The sequence below is a fragment of the Myodes glareolus genome, chromosome 7, assembly GCF_982192425.1.
Source record: "Myodes glareolus chromosome 7, mMyoGla1.1, whole genome shotgun sequence".
Taxonomy (NCBI): Eukaryota; Metazoa; Chordata; class Mammalia; order Rodentia; family Cricetidae; genus Myodes; species Myodes glareolus.
The window spans coordinates 50,190,400-50,207,628 of record NC_142032.1 but is presented as its reverse complement, the minus strand read 5'-3'; the positions used below and the strand labels follow the sequence as shown (position 1 = coordinate 50,207,628).

General features: G+C 38.7%; 1 protein-coding gene across 1 annotated transcript; it reads left to right on the top strand.

Annotated features, from left to right (window-relative positions):
* The first annotated feature begins 1,880 nt into the window (after window positions 1-1,880).
* On the top strand, window positions 1,881-2,834 carry LOC125398017 (olfactory receptor 5AN1-like). Its single transcript, XM_048430575.3, has one exon. It carries the CDS (start codon window positions 1,884-1,886, stop codon window positions 2,832-2,834), a length of 951 nt encoding a protein of 316 aa, XP_048286532.3. The 5' UTR covers window positions 1,881-1,883.
* The last annotated feature ends 14,395 nt before the right edge of the window (window positions 2,835-17,229 follow it).

Genomic DNA, 17,229 nt, shown 5'->3' with positions numbered 1-17,229 from the left:
CACTCATCAGTGCTTGGTGTCCATTCCTTGCTGGATTAGAAGATATCCTTCACACAAAAGGTGTTGTCTATTGTCCTTGTGTATTTGGTGAGTATTATCATATTTTTCAAGTGAGTTTCTATTTTTTTCTCTTAACAATGGTTTCCACTTGTTTTTGTGTTTTTACTTTATGTTAGCAGGTTATGCTCTATCCCAAGAGTGTATTAGCATATAATGGATCCTCTAATAATTTTCCTATAGTGAATTATATCTCAGGGACCATGAAGGGATGCTCATCCCACATTAATTAAAATTATTAATTTGTCATTTGAAACTTCTTTTCAATCTATATCTGTCTGAAATGTCTATTTGTTCTTGGTGCATGTCTGTCACTGTGAGGATAATGAGCCATGGATGTTAACAGTACAGCTGTGTTTCTCTAAGTGCCAACTGTTTCTCATGCTCATCTCTCTGAAATCTTTCATAAATGCTGTCACTGGCTCTCACTTCTCAGGGACAACAGTTTTTTCAAGGAACACATAGGTGATATGTGTTATTTCTTATAAAACAGAGACCTCTAATATTTTACTTGTCAGAACAAAAATATTTCTGGAGTATTTCAGAAGAAAATACCTGCTTTGAGTCTTTTCTGTGTCAAAGTCCTTCAGTTCATGTCTATTCCTTAGTTCTGTGTACTCAAAGTCAAGCAAGGGTTAAAGAATAAGGTTTTTCAGTTCATTACAACGTCTCTGAATAAGGTTTTTTCAGTTGATTTCAATGTCTCTGGGAGGTTTGATCTGCATGGATGTTGATTCTGATTCTACAGCTTCCTGGAGTCATTGTGTCTCACTATCTATAGGGCTGAAGATATCTCAGGGACTTTTAGACCTGGTTTCACTCTCTCAAGGTCATTATTGCTGACAATCAGTGGTAATAGCAATCAGAATCTAATGGATAGTCTCTGTGCACTCCAGTGCAAGCTGAGCCTGTGTGTGAATGGCTGACTCCAGCATCTCAGCGACCTTTTAGTCAAGGACTTCTGCTGTCTTCTCTTACAGTAAGTGCTAAAGGCCATTGTGTTGAAGGCACTGATGTAGTTTAATGCAGAGCAAGGGGAATCAAAAAATGAATTGTCCAATCAACAAAAACCTCACAACTGTCTTGTAATCTAGAGAAACATACTCACAAATGAGACATCCTTTGGGATCAAGAGTGGGCACTATTTACCTCATTCTGAAGTCTCTCCTATTACACTTCTGTAGGAAGATCAGTTTTAAACTTCACTAGGAACGTAAGATTTTGGACCATCAAAATGCATCAGAATTACAAAACATGACAGTTTGATCCAGGTCACTTTGGGGATGTTGAGTTAAAGAAATTTTTGAAAACAAGTGGAAATTATTTTATATAGGGCAAATAATTATTCCAGTAAGGGAATTTTAAACCAATGTCAGAAGAAATCTTAAAATTTATTTTGGAGTTCTCACGGGAAAACTAAGTTTATAATTTTACTAGGAACATATACTTCTGCTCCACAAAAATGTGTCAGAATTATAAATCATGACAGTATAATATATGCCAGTGTATGTGCATGTGTGTGATTTTGTATTTGTACATGTTTGTGAGTGTGTAACCCATATCATTTATTAGGCATTGTTTTAAGAAGTTGCTATTCAACTTTTAAGTTCTGTCATTGGAGGCCTTCCCTTTTCTGAACAGAGAGAATTGTGTTTGAGGGGGTGGAGGGAAAATGTGGGAAAGAAATGGGAATAGAGGGGACAACAGAAATTGTATCGGAGATGTAAAATAAATAAATAAATAAAAAGATAACTCTCTGATTTCACCTGAGTCACAAATGTGTTGTCTTATTCCTTTCTGATATTAGGAGCACGAGCCTCGAGGTAATGACCGGGGGAAGAAATATTACCAAGATCACCCAGTTTATCCTCCTGGGATTCTCAGATTTCCCAAGAATTACAGCAATGCTTTTTGTCATATTCTTGGTTATTTATCTTCTGACTCTGACCTGGAACTTGTCCCTTATTGCTTTAATAAGGTTGGATGCCCACCTCCACACACCAATGTATTTCTTCCTCACTAATCTGTCCTTTATAGACCTCTGCTTTGTCACTTCTACAGCCCCCAAGATGCTTTCTACCTTCTTCCAGGGAAAACAAACTATCAGCTTTGTGGGCTGCATAGTTCAGTACTTCTTCTCTGCCACTATGGCGCTGAGTGAATCTTGCCTCATGACAGCCATGGCCTACGACAGGTATGCTGCCATTTGTAACCCACTGCTCTATTCATCAATCATGTCACCCACCCTTTGTGCTCAGATGGTGATGGGAACCTATATTGCAGGACTCACAGGTTCTTTATCTCAGATTTGTGCCTTGCTGCAGCTCCACTTCTGTGGACCTAATGTCGTCAGACATTTCTTCTGTGACATATCACAACTTTTAAAGCTGTCCTGCAGCAATGCTTTCTCTGTGCAGGTCCTGCTGGTGATATTAACAATGGTTTTTGGAATAGTCAATGCCTCAGCTATCATGCTATCCTATGGCTTTATTGTCGTGTCCATCATGAAGATCACTTCAGCTAAGGGCAGGTCTAAGGCATTTAACACCTGTGCGTCTCACCTGACAGCTGTTTCGCTATTCTATAGTTCTGGTATCTTTGTCTATTTGCGTTCCAGCTCTGGTGGCTCCTCCAGCTTGGACAGATTTGCATCTGTCTTCTACACTGTTGTGATTCCAATGCTGAATCCTTTGATATACAGTCTGAGAAATAAGGAAATCAAAGATGCCATGAAGAGGTTGCAGAAAAAGATAATCTGCTGCCTAGGTCACAGATAAGAAGATTTCAGCAAACTGCCACGTCAGAGTTACTGTTATCAGAAGTCTTGTGCACATTACTGGAACACTATGAAGTCTTTGACACTTTGGATAAAGATGACTTTGAAACAGATAACATGCCAATATAAACCAACAATTGATTTGATGCCATGGAAATGTATCATTTTTGGGACCAGTAACATCATAATTTCCTTGTTACAAAATGGCCATATTATCATTAATTATTCTATCCGTAGGTATTTGAGTAACATCGAATTGAGAAACTTGTGCCAGGCTAAAATGTTAAATTATAAGGCTACCCCTCTAGAGAAGATTCCTGATGGAATCCCTGACCTCAGAGTCTACCAACCTTGTCTCATGGATATCTTGATATAATGTAATGTAATAAGGACCATAAGATGACCATTGATTTTTCTGTGATACTGATCAGGCAAGGATGATCATACCAAAACTCTCTGTTTGAAAGAAATATAAATGCATATTAGCTTTATTGTACCTTTCAGGAAGACTATTTAGAAACAACTTGATTTTGTCAAAGGAAATCAGTACTAGACCTTAATAGCCTTTGGTTAAACATAAAAGTTGGAGTTTGAATCATGAAGAAAAATCGGGAAGAAGACAGAGTTTCTTCAGTGACAATTTTTTAATATTCTGATGGTATGATTTCTGGTACCGTGAAAAGCCATGACCCATAGAAGTATCTTATTGGACCAATAGTAATATGTGAGATGATGGGACTCTAATCTCTTATAGTCTTCTATATCACATGCAAAGGTTTGCCCTGGGTCAGTATAGCCAATCAGACCATTTCATAAAATATATATGATATTTCACGCATCTGTTCAAATTTGGTCTTAAGAAGACTTGTGTGAATTCATTGTAATATAGTCATTGTCCATTCATCATTGCCGAGTTTAACAGCACATGACACACTGTCATGTTCTTTTTAATTGTCTATGTTTTATTCATCATTTTGTATCCTAGTATTGTATGTTTTGAGGAGAGTGATGTAATGGTTATAGTATAACGACTAAAACTTTAAGCTGATATTTTCCAGTACTGCAGGGGAGCTGTTGATCTTACTACCATGAAGCAGAATCACATCACACAATATCTTGGTTCGCAGTCTTGGTACCTAAATATTTGCAATAGTACGATGATAAACATATCCATGAAAATGAAAAAGTGAGAGTGTCAATATTCTTCCAGAGCCAAGATGAGTGGTTTATACCTGTAATTCCAGCATTAATAAGTCAGAGGGAACAAGAACACTGCCCACAAAATCAACTAAGTGAGCTCATAGGGTCTAACAGAGATTGAAGTGACAAGAGAGAGAGAGAGAGAGAGAGAGAGAGAGAGAGAGAGAGAGAGAGAAAGAGAGAGAGAGAGAAGATGGAGTCAAAGTGATGTCATGTTGCTGCAAAAGGAGAAAGATGCCAGAATATTACTGGAAAGCCACAGCCTCAAGGCAATACATAGATTAACAGAAATGGGTTAATTTAAGATGCAAGAGCTAGCTAGAAATAGACCTGAGCCATGGGCCAAACAATGTTGTAATTAATATATTTTATTTATAATTATTCAGGTCTGGAGGGTCCTGGAAATGAAAACACAGTCTCCATCTGCATGTCATTATTGTAACTCACATGGTTCAAGTCTGTATAAAACTGTTGATAATTTTTAACCCTTGGCATATATATATATATATATATATATATATATATATATATATATATATATATATACATCACCTTTTGGCACTGTGAAAGTTAACCAGCAGGAAAAGGCTTCCAGTTCAGTACCAGCATTTCTCCATCCTGTGACCCAAATATATGGTGTCTTTAACAATACGGTCTACTGTCTAATTCTAATGGGTAACCAAGAGCAGAGGCAGTAGCCTGTCTTATTTGGGAAAGGGTTAATACTATCAAAGGACAACATTTTATATCTGGCATCAGGCTTTTTGTTTCATAACCTATAGCACCAGGGAGAGGCACTATCTTTCTCCTACAGATTAATCTCACTTAAACACACACACACACACACACACACAGTGTGCATACACATACACACATGTGCACACACATTCAGAAACTATTAAAACTGTAAGTTTCTCTATGACCTTTACAAGCATCATTAGTGTTGGTTATCCCTCTCCATCCCTTCCTCTGACTTACCTTCACAAATCCCTTCCCATTTAAATCTTTCCCACTCCATTGTCCTCTTTCTCTCTCATGGCACCTGTATTCTGCTATCTCCCTATCTCAAAATCTTTCTCTAGAGCCCCATTTCATTGGACTTTTTCTAGTTCCCTGGTTTCTAAATGTACTCAAGGCAGGTTTCTATGTGAGTTCAAAGCAGGATCTGTGTGAGTTTGTGTGGCTTTTGTCTTTATGTGTCTGGATTATCTCTGTCAGTGTGGGTTTGTAAGTTTTTTCTATTTACTTTTCAAGTTTTATAATATTCTTTTCTTTATAGCTGAATAAAATCCCATCACATGTATGTAGTACATTTACATTATGTATTCATCAGCTGATGGACACCTAGGCTTGTAGTAAGGAGGGGGCTGCTTGTTGGTTTCCGACCACTTAGCTCCAAAATAATCACACAGAATCTGTATTAATTAAATCACCAATTGACCCATTAGCTCTAGCTTCTTATTGACTAACACTTACATATTAATTTAACTCATTTATAGTAATCTGTGTATCACCACATGGCTGTGGCTTACTGGCTAAAGTTCTGGTGTCTGTCTCAGGCAGCAGTTTCATGGTTTCTCCTTGACTCTGCTCTACTATCTTCCAGCATTCAGTTTAGTTTTCCCTGCCTACCTCTATTCTTTTGCCCTATCAGGCCAAGCCAGTTTTATTTATTAATTAGCCAATTGTATTCACACCATACAAAGGGAAATCCCACATCATAGGCTGTTCACCTTCAAAGCCCAATGCATTCAAATATTTAACATTTGCCCAGGATCTATGAACTATTAAGCACTATGCATACTGGTACTTTGGCCCCACAAAGGTGAGAAGGACTCATTCCCTTGGCTACATCAGTGAGGCTGAAATGAACAGCTGTCAAACTCAGATAATCTGGAGGTTGAGTCCCACATCTAACTTAACAAATGACTGTCTTTCTCTGAGTCTTTTGTTCTGATCCATGAAACATAGGGACATCATGACAGTGTATTTAAAGTCTGTATGACAATAATGAACTCATTGTGTTTATGCTTCAAGTGGATTTTATTGTTTTGGTCATGCTCTTGTCTAGTATAAACAATATCACATATATATCACGGTGGTGTCATAAGCCTATAAGTAAAGAAAACTAAGTCTAAGTTCTAACAAAAGATGTTGTAGAAATATGTAAATATAAGACAAGAGCTGAGAGAAGGCACTTAAACACACATGCCTGAAGAAAGACTTTTAGCTTCTCACTATTCAGTTATCCAGTTTATCACTGTTTTAAGTCACATACATTTTCCTTGGCTTACAAAGTGATATTCTTCCATATGAGTTTTTCAAATACCATATTTTGGAGACCAACTCTCCTTTATTTCATTTCCTCTTTCTTCCTCCACCCCCCTTCTTAATCACCCACACACTCCTAATATTCTCCTATCTGCTTTTATATCACCTGTGTTCTGTTATGGTCCATCCCTTGAGGTATCCAACCAGTAATTCTTTTCTGGGCCTTATATTTTACAAGCATTCCATTAAACCCACAAATCTAAAGATTTGAAGCTGAGATTTATGAAGAAAATGTGAGTAGGCATTTGTCTTTCTGGGCCTCTGCTACATCATTCAGTATAATTTTTGAGAAGATTGCCCTGAATATGTTGATCAATTTTTGGTTGGAAGGCCATTTTTACAATGTTGTTTCTGTAATCCATAGGCATAGGGATATTTTGCACCTTTTATCACCTTTCTTAATTTTTTTATTACTTTATTAATACTAAGAGTCAAAATTTCCACTTCCTCTGCTCCACCTGCTTTCCTCCCACTCCCCCACTCACCCTCCTCCTTTCCCATTTCAGTCCTAAGAGAGAGGGCAGGGTAGCCTGCCCTGTGGGAAGTCCAAGGCCCTCCCCTCTCCATCCAGGCCTAGGAAGGTGTGAATCCAAATAGACTAGGATCCCCCCAAAACAGTACATGACATAGAGAAAAATCCCAATGCCATTACCATTATCTTTTCAGTCTTCCCTAATTGTCAGCAGCATTCAGAGGGTCCAGTTTGATCCCATGCTCATTCAGTCCCATTCCAGTTGGATTTGGTGATCTCCCATTAGATCAGGCACACTGTCTCAGTGGGTGGATCATCCTCTCGTGGTCCTGACTTCCTTGGTCATATTCTCCCTCCTTTTGCTCTTCAACTGGACTTTAGAAGAACAGTCCAGTATTCCCATGTGGGACTCTGTCTCTAACTCCATTTTTCGTTGGATGAAGGTTCTATGGTGATATTCAAGATAGTCATCAGTTTGACTATGGGACAAGGCCAGTTCAGGCACCTTCTCCTCTACTGCCCAGGGTCCAATCTGGAGACATCCCTGTGGACGTCTGTGACCCCCTCTAGAGTCAAGCCTCTTGCCAACCCCACAATGCCTTCTTTAATTAAGATATCTTCTTCCCTGCTCTCGTATCTGTCTTTCCTCCATCTCAACCATCCCACTCCCCCAAGCTCTCCCTAACCCTTCCCTTCTCCCTTCTCTCTCCCCCTCTCCCCTTCCCCCCCTCCACCCTCACCCCCATGATCCCAACTTTTGCCTGGCAATCTTGTCTGCTTCCAATTTCCAGGAGGATCTGTATATGTTTTTCTTTGGGTTCACCTTATTACTTAGGTTCTCTAGAATCGCAAACTATAAGCTCAATGCTCTTTGTTTATGGCTAGAATCCACTAATGAGTGAGTACATACCATATTCATATTTTGGGATTTGGGTTATCTCACTCAGGATAGTGTTTTCTACTTCCATCAATTTACATGCAAAATTCAAGATGCCATTTTTTTTTTTACCATTGAGTAGTCCTCTGATGTGTAGATAGAGATCTTCACCAACCCCACATCAGACAAAGGTCTGATCTTCAAAATATATAAAGAACTCAAGAAACTAAATTAAAATTCTAAATAATCCAATGAAAAAATGGGGTACTGGCTGGGCGATGGTGGAACACGCCTTTAATCCCAGCACTCAGGAGGCAAAGGCAGGCAGATCTTTGTAAGTTCGAGGCCAGCCTGGTCTACAAGAGCTAGTTCCAGGACAGGCTCCAAAAGCTACAGAGAAACCCTGTCTCAAAAAAACCAAAAAAAGGGGGGGGGGTACTGAACTAAACAGAGAATTCTCAACAGAAGAATATCAAATGACCAAAAGATAATTAAAGACATGTTCAACTTCTTTAGCTATCAGGGAAATGCAAATCAAAACAACTTTGAAATATCTTACACCTGTCAGAATGGCTGAAAAACACCAATGATAACCTATGTTGGAGAGGATGTGGTGCAAGTGGAACACTCATCCATTGCTGGTGGGAATGCAAACTTGTACAACCACTTTGTAAATCAGTGTGGCAGTTTCTCAGAAAATTGGGAATCAACTTACCTCAGGATCTAGCAATTCCACACTTGGGAATATACCCAAGAGATGCCCAATCATACTACAAAAGCATTTGTTCTACTGTGTTCATAGCAGCATTATTTGCAATAGCCAGAACCTGGAAACAACCTAGATGCCCCTAAATGGAAGAATGGATAAAGAAAATGTGGCACACCTTTCTTAATTATTTCTTCAATATTTTACAGTTTTCATTATAGAGGTTCTTTATTTCTTTAGTTTTGTTTTATTCAAGGCTGTCATATTTTTAGGCTGTCATAAATGGGATTGTTTCCCCAATTTCTTTCTCGGTGTGTTTGTGATTGGTATATAGGATGGCTACTGACTTTTGTAGATTAATTTTGCATCTTGCCATTTTGCTGAAAGTGTTTATCAGGTATGAGTTATTTGGTGGTGTCTTTAGGATTATGTCATGAACAAATAGGGATACTTTGACTTTTCTCTTTTTTGTATGTTTTCCTTTAATTTCCTCTCTCGCCTTATTGCTTAGGACTTTTGGCAGTACACTGAATAAGAATGGAGAGAATGGGGAATACCAGCTGTCCCTATTTCAGTGCTGAGGAGTTCCAACCAGAGGGGATAGTCTGGGCTATCCGGGGTGGACTGCCCCGGAAGAGAGCACAGCCCCCCACCTCAGCTTATGCGGCAGGGTCTTCTGTGTTCCACTCAATTCTACCCTGCCATCAAGGTCACCCTTTTGTCTCCTGTGTCCTTGGAATACCAACTATCCCTATTTCAGTGCTGAGGAGTTCTATCCAGAGAGGTGTGTGTGTGCTAGCCAGGGCAGACTGTCCCAGAAGAGAGCACAGCCCCCCTCCTCCTCAGCTTCTGCAGCAGGGTCTTTGGTATTCCACTGGACTCTACCCTGACCCCGCAGTCGCCCTTTTGTCTCCTGTGTCCTTGGAATATCAGCTACCCCTATTTCAGTGCTGAGGAGTTCCATCCACAGGGCTGTCCCTATTTCAGTCCTGAGGAGTTCCACCCAGAGGGTGCTGAGGAGTACCATATAAAGGGACAGAAACAGTTTCTGCCCCTGCACTGAAGAGATCCACCCAGAGAGTCAGTCACAGCAAATACTGAACCTAGACACCAAGACTCTCCTGGCTCCATTTGAAGGAAGAGATGGGCAGGCGCCAATGCAAGAATTCCTTGAACAACATGAAAGGCAACATGACACCAACAGAATCCAGGGATCACGAAACTAGAAGAATTGAACACCCTACTCCAGAAGAATTAGAAGAAATCGACTCTAAGCAGAACTATATGAAAATAATACAGGAACTTAAACAGGAGGTGAAAAATGTGCTGTAAAGAAATGGAGGAGAAGTATAACAAAAAGATTGAAGAAATGAGTAAAGAAATGGAAGAGAAGTATAACAAAAAGTTCAAAGAAATGAGTAAATCCATAAATGAAACCCTGGAAAACCAAGAAAAAACAATCAAACAGGTAATGGAATCAGTTCAAGAATGGAAAACTAAAGTTGAGGCAATGAAGAAAACACAAACAAAGGGCTGGCTGGCTATGGAAAATCTAGGTAAACGAACAGAGACTTCAGAAACAAGCATAACCAATAAAACACAAGAGATAGAAGAACAAATCTCAGATTCTGAAGACACCATAGAGAAAATAAACACTCTGACCAAAGAAAACAGCAAATCCCACAAATTCTCATCACAAAACATTCAAGAAATCTGGGACACAATAAAAAAAACCAAATCTAAGAATAATTGGGGTAGAAGAAGGAGATTGCAGATCAAAGGCACAGAAAATATATTCAACAAAATTATAAAAGAAAACTTTCCCAATCTAAAGAACGATATCCCTATGAAGGTTCAAGAAGCATACAGAACACCGAATAGACTGGATCGAAAAAAAATCCCCTTGCCATATGATAATCAAAACACAAAATGTTCAGATTAAGGAAAGAATATTAAGAGGTGCAAAGGAAAAAGGTCAAGTAACTTATAAAGGTAAACCAATCAGACTTACACCGGACTTCTCTAGGGAAACCATGAAAACAAGGAAGTCCTGGATAGAGGTACTGCAGAAACTAAGAGACCATGGATGCAAACCCAGACTACTATACCCTGCCAAGCTATCATTCACTATCAATGGATAAAACAAAATATTCCAGGATAAAAAAAAAATTTAAACAATACGTAGCCACAAATTCAGCCTTACATAAAGTATTAGAAGGAAAATCACAACCCAAGGAATCCAACATTACCAACACTGCCTACAATACCTCAGATATCTAGCAACCCTTCACAAGCACAACTCAAAGAAGGGAAACACACACTCTACTACCCCCCCCCGCCAAAAAAAAAGGAAAATAACTGGAGTCAACAACCACTGGTCATTAATATCACTTAATATCAATGGACTCAACTCACCTATAAAAAGGCACAGACTTAGAGATTGGATACGAAAACAGGATCCAACATTCTGCTGTTTACAAGAAACACACCTCAACCACAAAGACAGACACCTACTCAGAGTAAAGGGTTGGGAAAAGGTTTTCCAAGCAAATGGACGTAAGAAACAAGCAGGTGTGGCCATTCTAATATTTAACAAAATTGACTTCAAACTAAAACGAATCAGAAGAGATGGAGATGGACGTTTCATACTCATAACAGGAGCAATACATCAGGAGAAAGTCTCAATCCTGAATATCTATGCCCCTAATATAAAGGCACCCACTTACATAAAAGAAACACTTCTAGAACTCAAGGCAGTCATCAAACCATACACACTAATAGTAGGAGACTTCAACACACCTCTCTCACCAATAGACAGATCAATCAGACAGAAACCCAACAGAGAAATAAGAGAATTATTGGAGGTATTGAATCAAATGGACTTAACAGACATAGATAGAACATTCCACAAAATATAGGAAAAACTATACCTTCTTCTCTGCAGCTCATGGAACCTTCTCAAAAATTGACCACATACTCGGTAACAAAGCGAACTTCCACAGATACAAAAAAAAAATGAGTAACCACCTTTGACTTGTCAGATCACCATGGATTAAAGTTAGAATTCAACAATAATGCTACCTCCAGGAATCCAACAAACTCATGGAAGCTGAACAAGTCAACTTGATTCACCCGTGGGTCAAAGAAGAAATAAAGAAAGAAATTAAAGTCTTCCTTGAATTTAATGAAAATAAAGATACAACATACCAAACCTATGGTACACTATGAAAGCAGTGCTAAGAGGAAAGTTCATAGCACTAAGTGCCCAATTAAAGAAAACGAAGAAAGCACAAACTGGAAACTTAACAGCACACCTGAAAGCTTTAGAAAAAAAGAGAAGCAGATTCACCCAGGAGGAGTAGAAGACTGGAAATAATCAGACTGAGGGCTGAAATCAACAAAATAGAAACACAGAAAACAATCCAAAGAATCAATGAAACAAAAAGCTGGTTCTTGGAGAAAATCAACAAGATCGACAAACCCCTATCCAAACTAATCAAACGGCAGAGAGAGAACATACAAATTAATAAGATCAGAAATGAAAAGGGGGACATAACCACAGACACAGAGGAAATTCAGAGAATCATTAGATCTTACTACAAAAGCCTGTATGCACAAAATTGAAAAATGTAAAAGAAATGAACATTTTTTTAGATAAGTACCATATACCAAAGTTGAACCACGACCAGGTGAACAATCTAAATAGACCTGTTAGTTGCGAAGAATTAGAAGCTGTTATAAAAAATCTCCCTACCAAAGAAAGCCCAGGACCAGATGGTTTCAATGCAGAATAATACCAGAACTTCCAGAAAGAGCTAATACATATACTCCTTAATGTATTTCACAATATAGAAACAGAAGAGTCATTGCCAAACTCTTTTTATGAAGCTGCAGTTACCCTGATATCAAAACCACACAAAGACACAACCAAGAAAGAGAATTGCAGGCCAATCTTACTCATGAACATCGACGTGAAAATTCTCAATAAAATACTGGCAAACTGAATCCAAGACCACATTAGAAAAATTATCCATTATGATCAAGTAGGCTTCATCCCAGAGATGCAGGGCTGGTTCAACATATGCAAATCTATCAATGTAATCCATCATATAAATAAACTGAAAGAAAAAAAGCCATATGATCATATCACTGAATGTTGAAAAAGCATTTGACAAAATTCAACACCCCTTTATGATAAAGGTGTTGGAGTGATTGGGGATACAAGGATCATACCTAAATATAATAAAAGCTATTTACAGCAAGCTGACAGGTAACATCAAATTGAATGGAGAGAAACTCAAAGCCATTCTACTAAAATCAGGAACACAACAAGGCTGTCCACTCTCTGTATACCTCTTCAATATAGTGCTTGAAGTTCTAGCAATAGCAATAAGACAACATAAGGGGACCAAGGGTATTCAAATTGGAAAGGAAGAAGTTAAACTTTCGTTATTTGAAGATGATATGATAGTGTACATAAGCGACCCCAAAAACTCTACCAAAGAACTCCTACAGCTGATAAACACCTTTACTAATGTGGCAGGATACAAGATCAACTCCAAAAAATCGGTTGCCTTCCTATACACAAAGGATAAAGAAGCAGAGAGGGAAATCAGAGAAACATCACCTTTCACGATAGCCACAAATAGCATAAAATATCTTGGAGTAACTCTAACCAAGGAAGTGAAAGACCTATTTGACAAGAACTTTAAATCTTTGAAGAAAGAAATTGAGGAGGATACCAGAAAATGGAAAGATCTCCCTTGCTCTTGGATTCGGAGAATCAACATAGTAAAAATGACAATTCTACCAAAAGCAATCTATAGATTCAATGCAATCCCCATCAAAATCCCATCAAAATTCTTCACAGCCCTGAGAGAATGATAATCAAGTTTATATGGCAAAACAAAAAACCCAGGATAGCCAAAACAATCTTATACAATAAAAGAACCTCTGGAGGCATTACCATCCCTGACTTCAAACTCTGGTACAGAGCGACAGTATTGAAAACAGTTTGGTACTGGCAGAAGAACAGAGAAGTCGACCTATGGAATCGAATAGAAGACCTGGATATTAACCCACAAACCTATGAACACCTGATTTTCAACAAAGGAGCTAAACGTATACGATGGAAGAAGGAAAGCATCTTTAACAAATGGTGCTGGCATAACTGGATGTCAACCTGTAGAAGAATGAAAGAGGATCCATATCTATCACCATGCATAAAACTCAAGTCCAAATGGATTAAAGACCTCAATATCAATCTGACCACATTGAACCTGATAGAAGAGAAAACGGGAAATAGTCTACAAGACATGGGCACAGGAGACCACTTCCTAGGTAGAACTCCAGTAGCACAGACAATAAGAGAAACAATGAATAAATGGGACCTCTTGAAACTGAGAAGCTTCTGTAAAGCAAAGGACACTGTCATTAAGACAAAAAGGCTACCTTCTGACTGGGAGAAGATCTTCACCAACCCCTCATCAGACAAAGGTCTGATCTCCAAAATATACAAAAAACTCAAGAAACTAGACACTAAAACTCTAATTAACCCAATTAAAAAATGGGGTACTGAACTGAACAGAGAATTCACAACAGATGAACTTCGAATGGCTAAAAAGCACTTAAGGTCATGCTCAACCTCCTTAGCAATCAGGGAAATGCAAATCAAAACCACTTTGAGATACCATCTTATGCCTGTCAGAATAGCTAAACTCAAAAACACCAATGATAGCCTATGCTGGAGAGGATGTGGAGTGAGGGGAACACTCATCCATTGTTGGTGGGAATGAAAATTGTGCAGCCACTGTGGAAATCAGTGTGATGGTTTCTCAGGAAACTGGGAGTCAACCTCCCTCAGGACCCAGCAATTCTACTTTTGCTCATATTCCGAAGAGATGTCCTATCATACTACAAAAAGCATTTGTTCAACTATGTTCATAGCAGCACTATTTGTAATAGTCATTACCTGGAAACAACCTAGGTGCCCCTCAATAGAAGAATGGTTAAAGATGGTGTGGAACATATACACATTAGAGTTTTACTCAGCGGTAAAAAACAATGACATCTTGAATTTTGCATGCAAATGGATGGAAATAGAAAACACTTTACTGAGTGAGGTAACCCAGTCCCCAAAAGAGGAATATGGTATGTACTCACTCATAAGTGGATTCTAGCCATAATTAAAGGTCTTTGAGCCTATAATTCGTGTTCCTAGAGAATCTAAATAAGAAGGTGAACCTGAAGAAAATCATATAGTTATCCTCCTTGATATTGGAAGTAGACAAGATTGCCAGGCAAACTTGGGGGCACATGGAGTGGGGGGTGGGGGTTGGGGGTGGATTCAAGAGGAGTTGGATAGAGAGAAGGGAGAAGGGGAGGATTCAGGATAGTTTAGGGGAATAGGATTGGTGGTATGGAGGAAGGATAGATATTGGAGTAGGGAAGTAAATATCTCAATGAATGGAGGCGTTTTAGGGTTTGTAAGAGACTTGATTCTAGAGGGGGTCCCAGGTACAAGGAGAGATCCCCAGATTGTTCCCTTGGCAGCAGAGGAGAGGGTACATGAACTGGCCTCGTCCCATAACCATACTGATGAATATTTTGCATATCACCATAGAACCTTCATCTGGCAATGAATCGAGTTAGAGACAGAGTCCCATACTGGAGCACAGGACTTAGCTCCCTAGGTCCAAATGAGGAGCAGAAAGCGGGAGAACGTGAGCAAGGAAGTCGGGATCACAAAGGGTGTGTCCACCCACTGAGATGGTGGGACTGATCTAATGGAAGCTTACCAAGGCCAGTTGGACTGGGAGCGATGGAGCATGTGATCAAAATGGACACTCTGAACACGGCTGGCAATGAAGGCTGACTGAGAAGCCAAGGACAATGGCATTGGGATTTTTATTCTACTGCCTGGTTTGACTTTGTGGGAGCCTGTTTTGTTTGGATGTTCACCTTTAAAGACCTGTGTGGATGGGGGAGGACCTTGGACTTCCCAAGGGGCAGGGAACCCTGACTGCTCTTAAGACTAGAGAGGGAGGAGGAGGTGGTGAGGGGAAAGTGGTGAGGGGGAGGTGGGGAAGGGGATGGAAAAGGGAGGCAGGGAAGAGGTGGAAATTTTTAATAATAATAATAAAAGAATGGAGAGAATGGACACCTGAGTCTTGTTACCAATGTTAGGGGGAATGTTTTGTTTTTCTCCCTTTAGAATGATGTTCAGTCCTCCACAGGGTCTCTAGACCCTCCACACATATTATTTGTTCCTATTATATTTTGTTTTTTTGTGGTGGTGGCAGAAATGTGTGTGTGTGTGTGTGTGTGTGTGTGTGATTTTGATTTTGTTTTGTGAGGTTATTTCCTGTGTTTTCATGGGTGTAGTTAAAGTTTTCTTTTTAATACATTAGTAGGACTGAATTTATAGATAGATAGTGTTTGAATTTAACTTTATCATGGAATATCTTATTTTCATCATCTATTGTGATGGAAAGGTTTTACTGGGAATAGTAATGTAATCTGACATATGTGGTCTCCCAGATCTGCAGCACATCTGTACAGATTCTTCCTGCTTTAGCATCTCTATAAAATAGTCAGGTATAATTCTAAAAAGTCTTTCTTTATATGCTACTTGGTCTTTTTCTTTTGCAAGTTTTAATAATCTTTGTTGTGTATGTTTAAGACTTTGATTATTATGTGGTAAAAGGTCCTTCTTTTCTGGTACAATCTGTTGGTGTTCTTTATGGGTGTTTGTTTCATTTTTTCTTTTTCTTTTTTTTTGTTTTTTTGAGAAAGTATTTTTCTGTACCTTTGTAGTCTGTGGTGGAATTAGCTCTTGTATTCCAGACTGGCCTTGAACTCACAGAGATCTACCTGCTTCTTACTTCTGAGTGCTGGGATTAAAGGCCTGTGCCACCACCACCTGGCTTCTTTATGCTTCTTGTACATGTATAGGCATCTTTATCTTTAGGTTAGGAAAATTTTCTTCTATGACTATTTTGAAAATATTTTTCTGGGCTTTTGTGCTAGGATTCTTCTCTTTCAATTTCTATTATTTTTAGATTTTTTTATACTGTCCCAGATTTCCTGGATGTTTGTGTCAGGGATTTTTTAGATTTAACCTTTTCTTTGACTGATGTAGCCATTTCTTTGATCATATCTTTAATATTTGAAATTCTGTCTTCCATATCTTGTATTCTGATGGTGAAGCTTGCCTCTATATTTTCTGTTTGCATTTCTAAATTTTTTATTTCTAGAATTCCCCCAGTTTGTGTTTTATTTGTTGCTTCTATTTCTATTTTCATGCGTTGATCAGTTTTATTCATTTCCTTCAACTGTTTGTTTGTGCTTTCTTGGATTTCTTTAAGGGATTTATTAATTTCATTTTTAAGCACCTCTATCATCTTCATATAGTTTGTTTAAGGTCTTTTTATTGTGCTATGACTCTTTTCAATATTCAGGATCTGCTGTGGTAGCATACCTGGGATCTAGTGGAGACATATTGATTGAGTTGTTAGGCTGATATCAAGGCATCTGGGTTGTAGATGGTTATAGTTCTAGATTATGACTTCTGAGTTTGTCTTTGTTCCTTATTTATGTTTCTTCTCTGGCTCTTTGGAGAGTATAGTGGCTGTGGATAGCTTGTTTTATAGGCTTGCTCAGCTGGCCTGTTCACACAGAATGCCTCATAGTCTTGATGGTTGGTATATTGGGATGAGTTGATAAGGAAGGCAGAAAAGAAGGAAGTTAGGAAGGTGTAAGGAAGTAAGGAAGAAAAGAAGGAAAGAAGGAAGGAAGAATAATGGAGGGAA

Excerpts from the sequence above, each read along its gene's own strand:
- LOC125398017 (XM_048430575.3), top strand. The coding sequence starts at position 1,884 with ATGACCGGGGGAAGAAATATTACCAAGATCACCCAGTTTATCCTCCTG.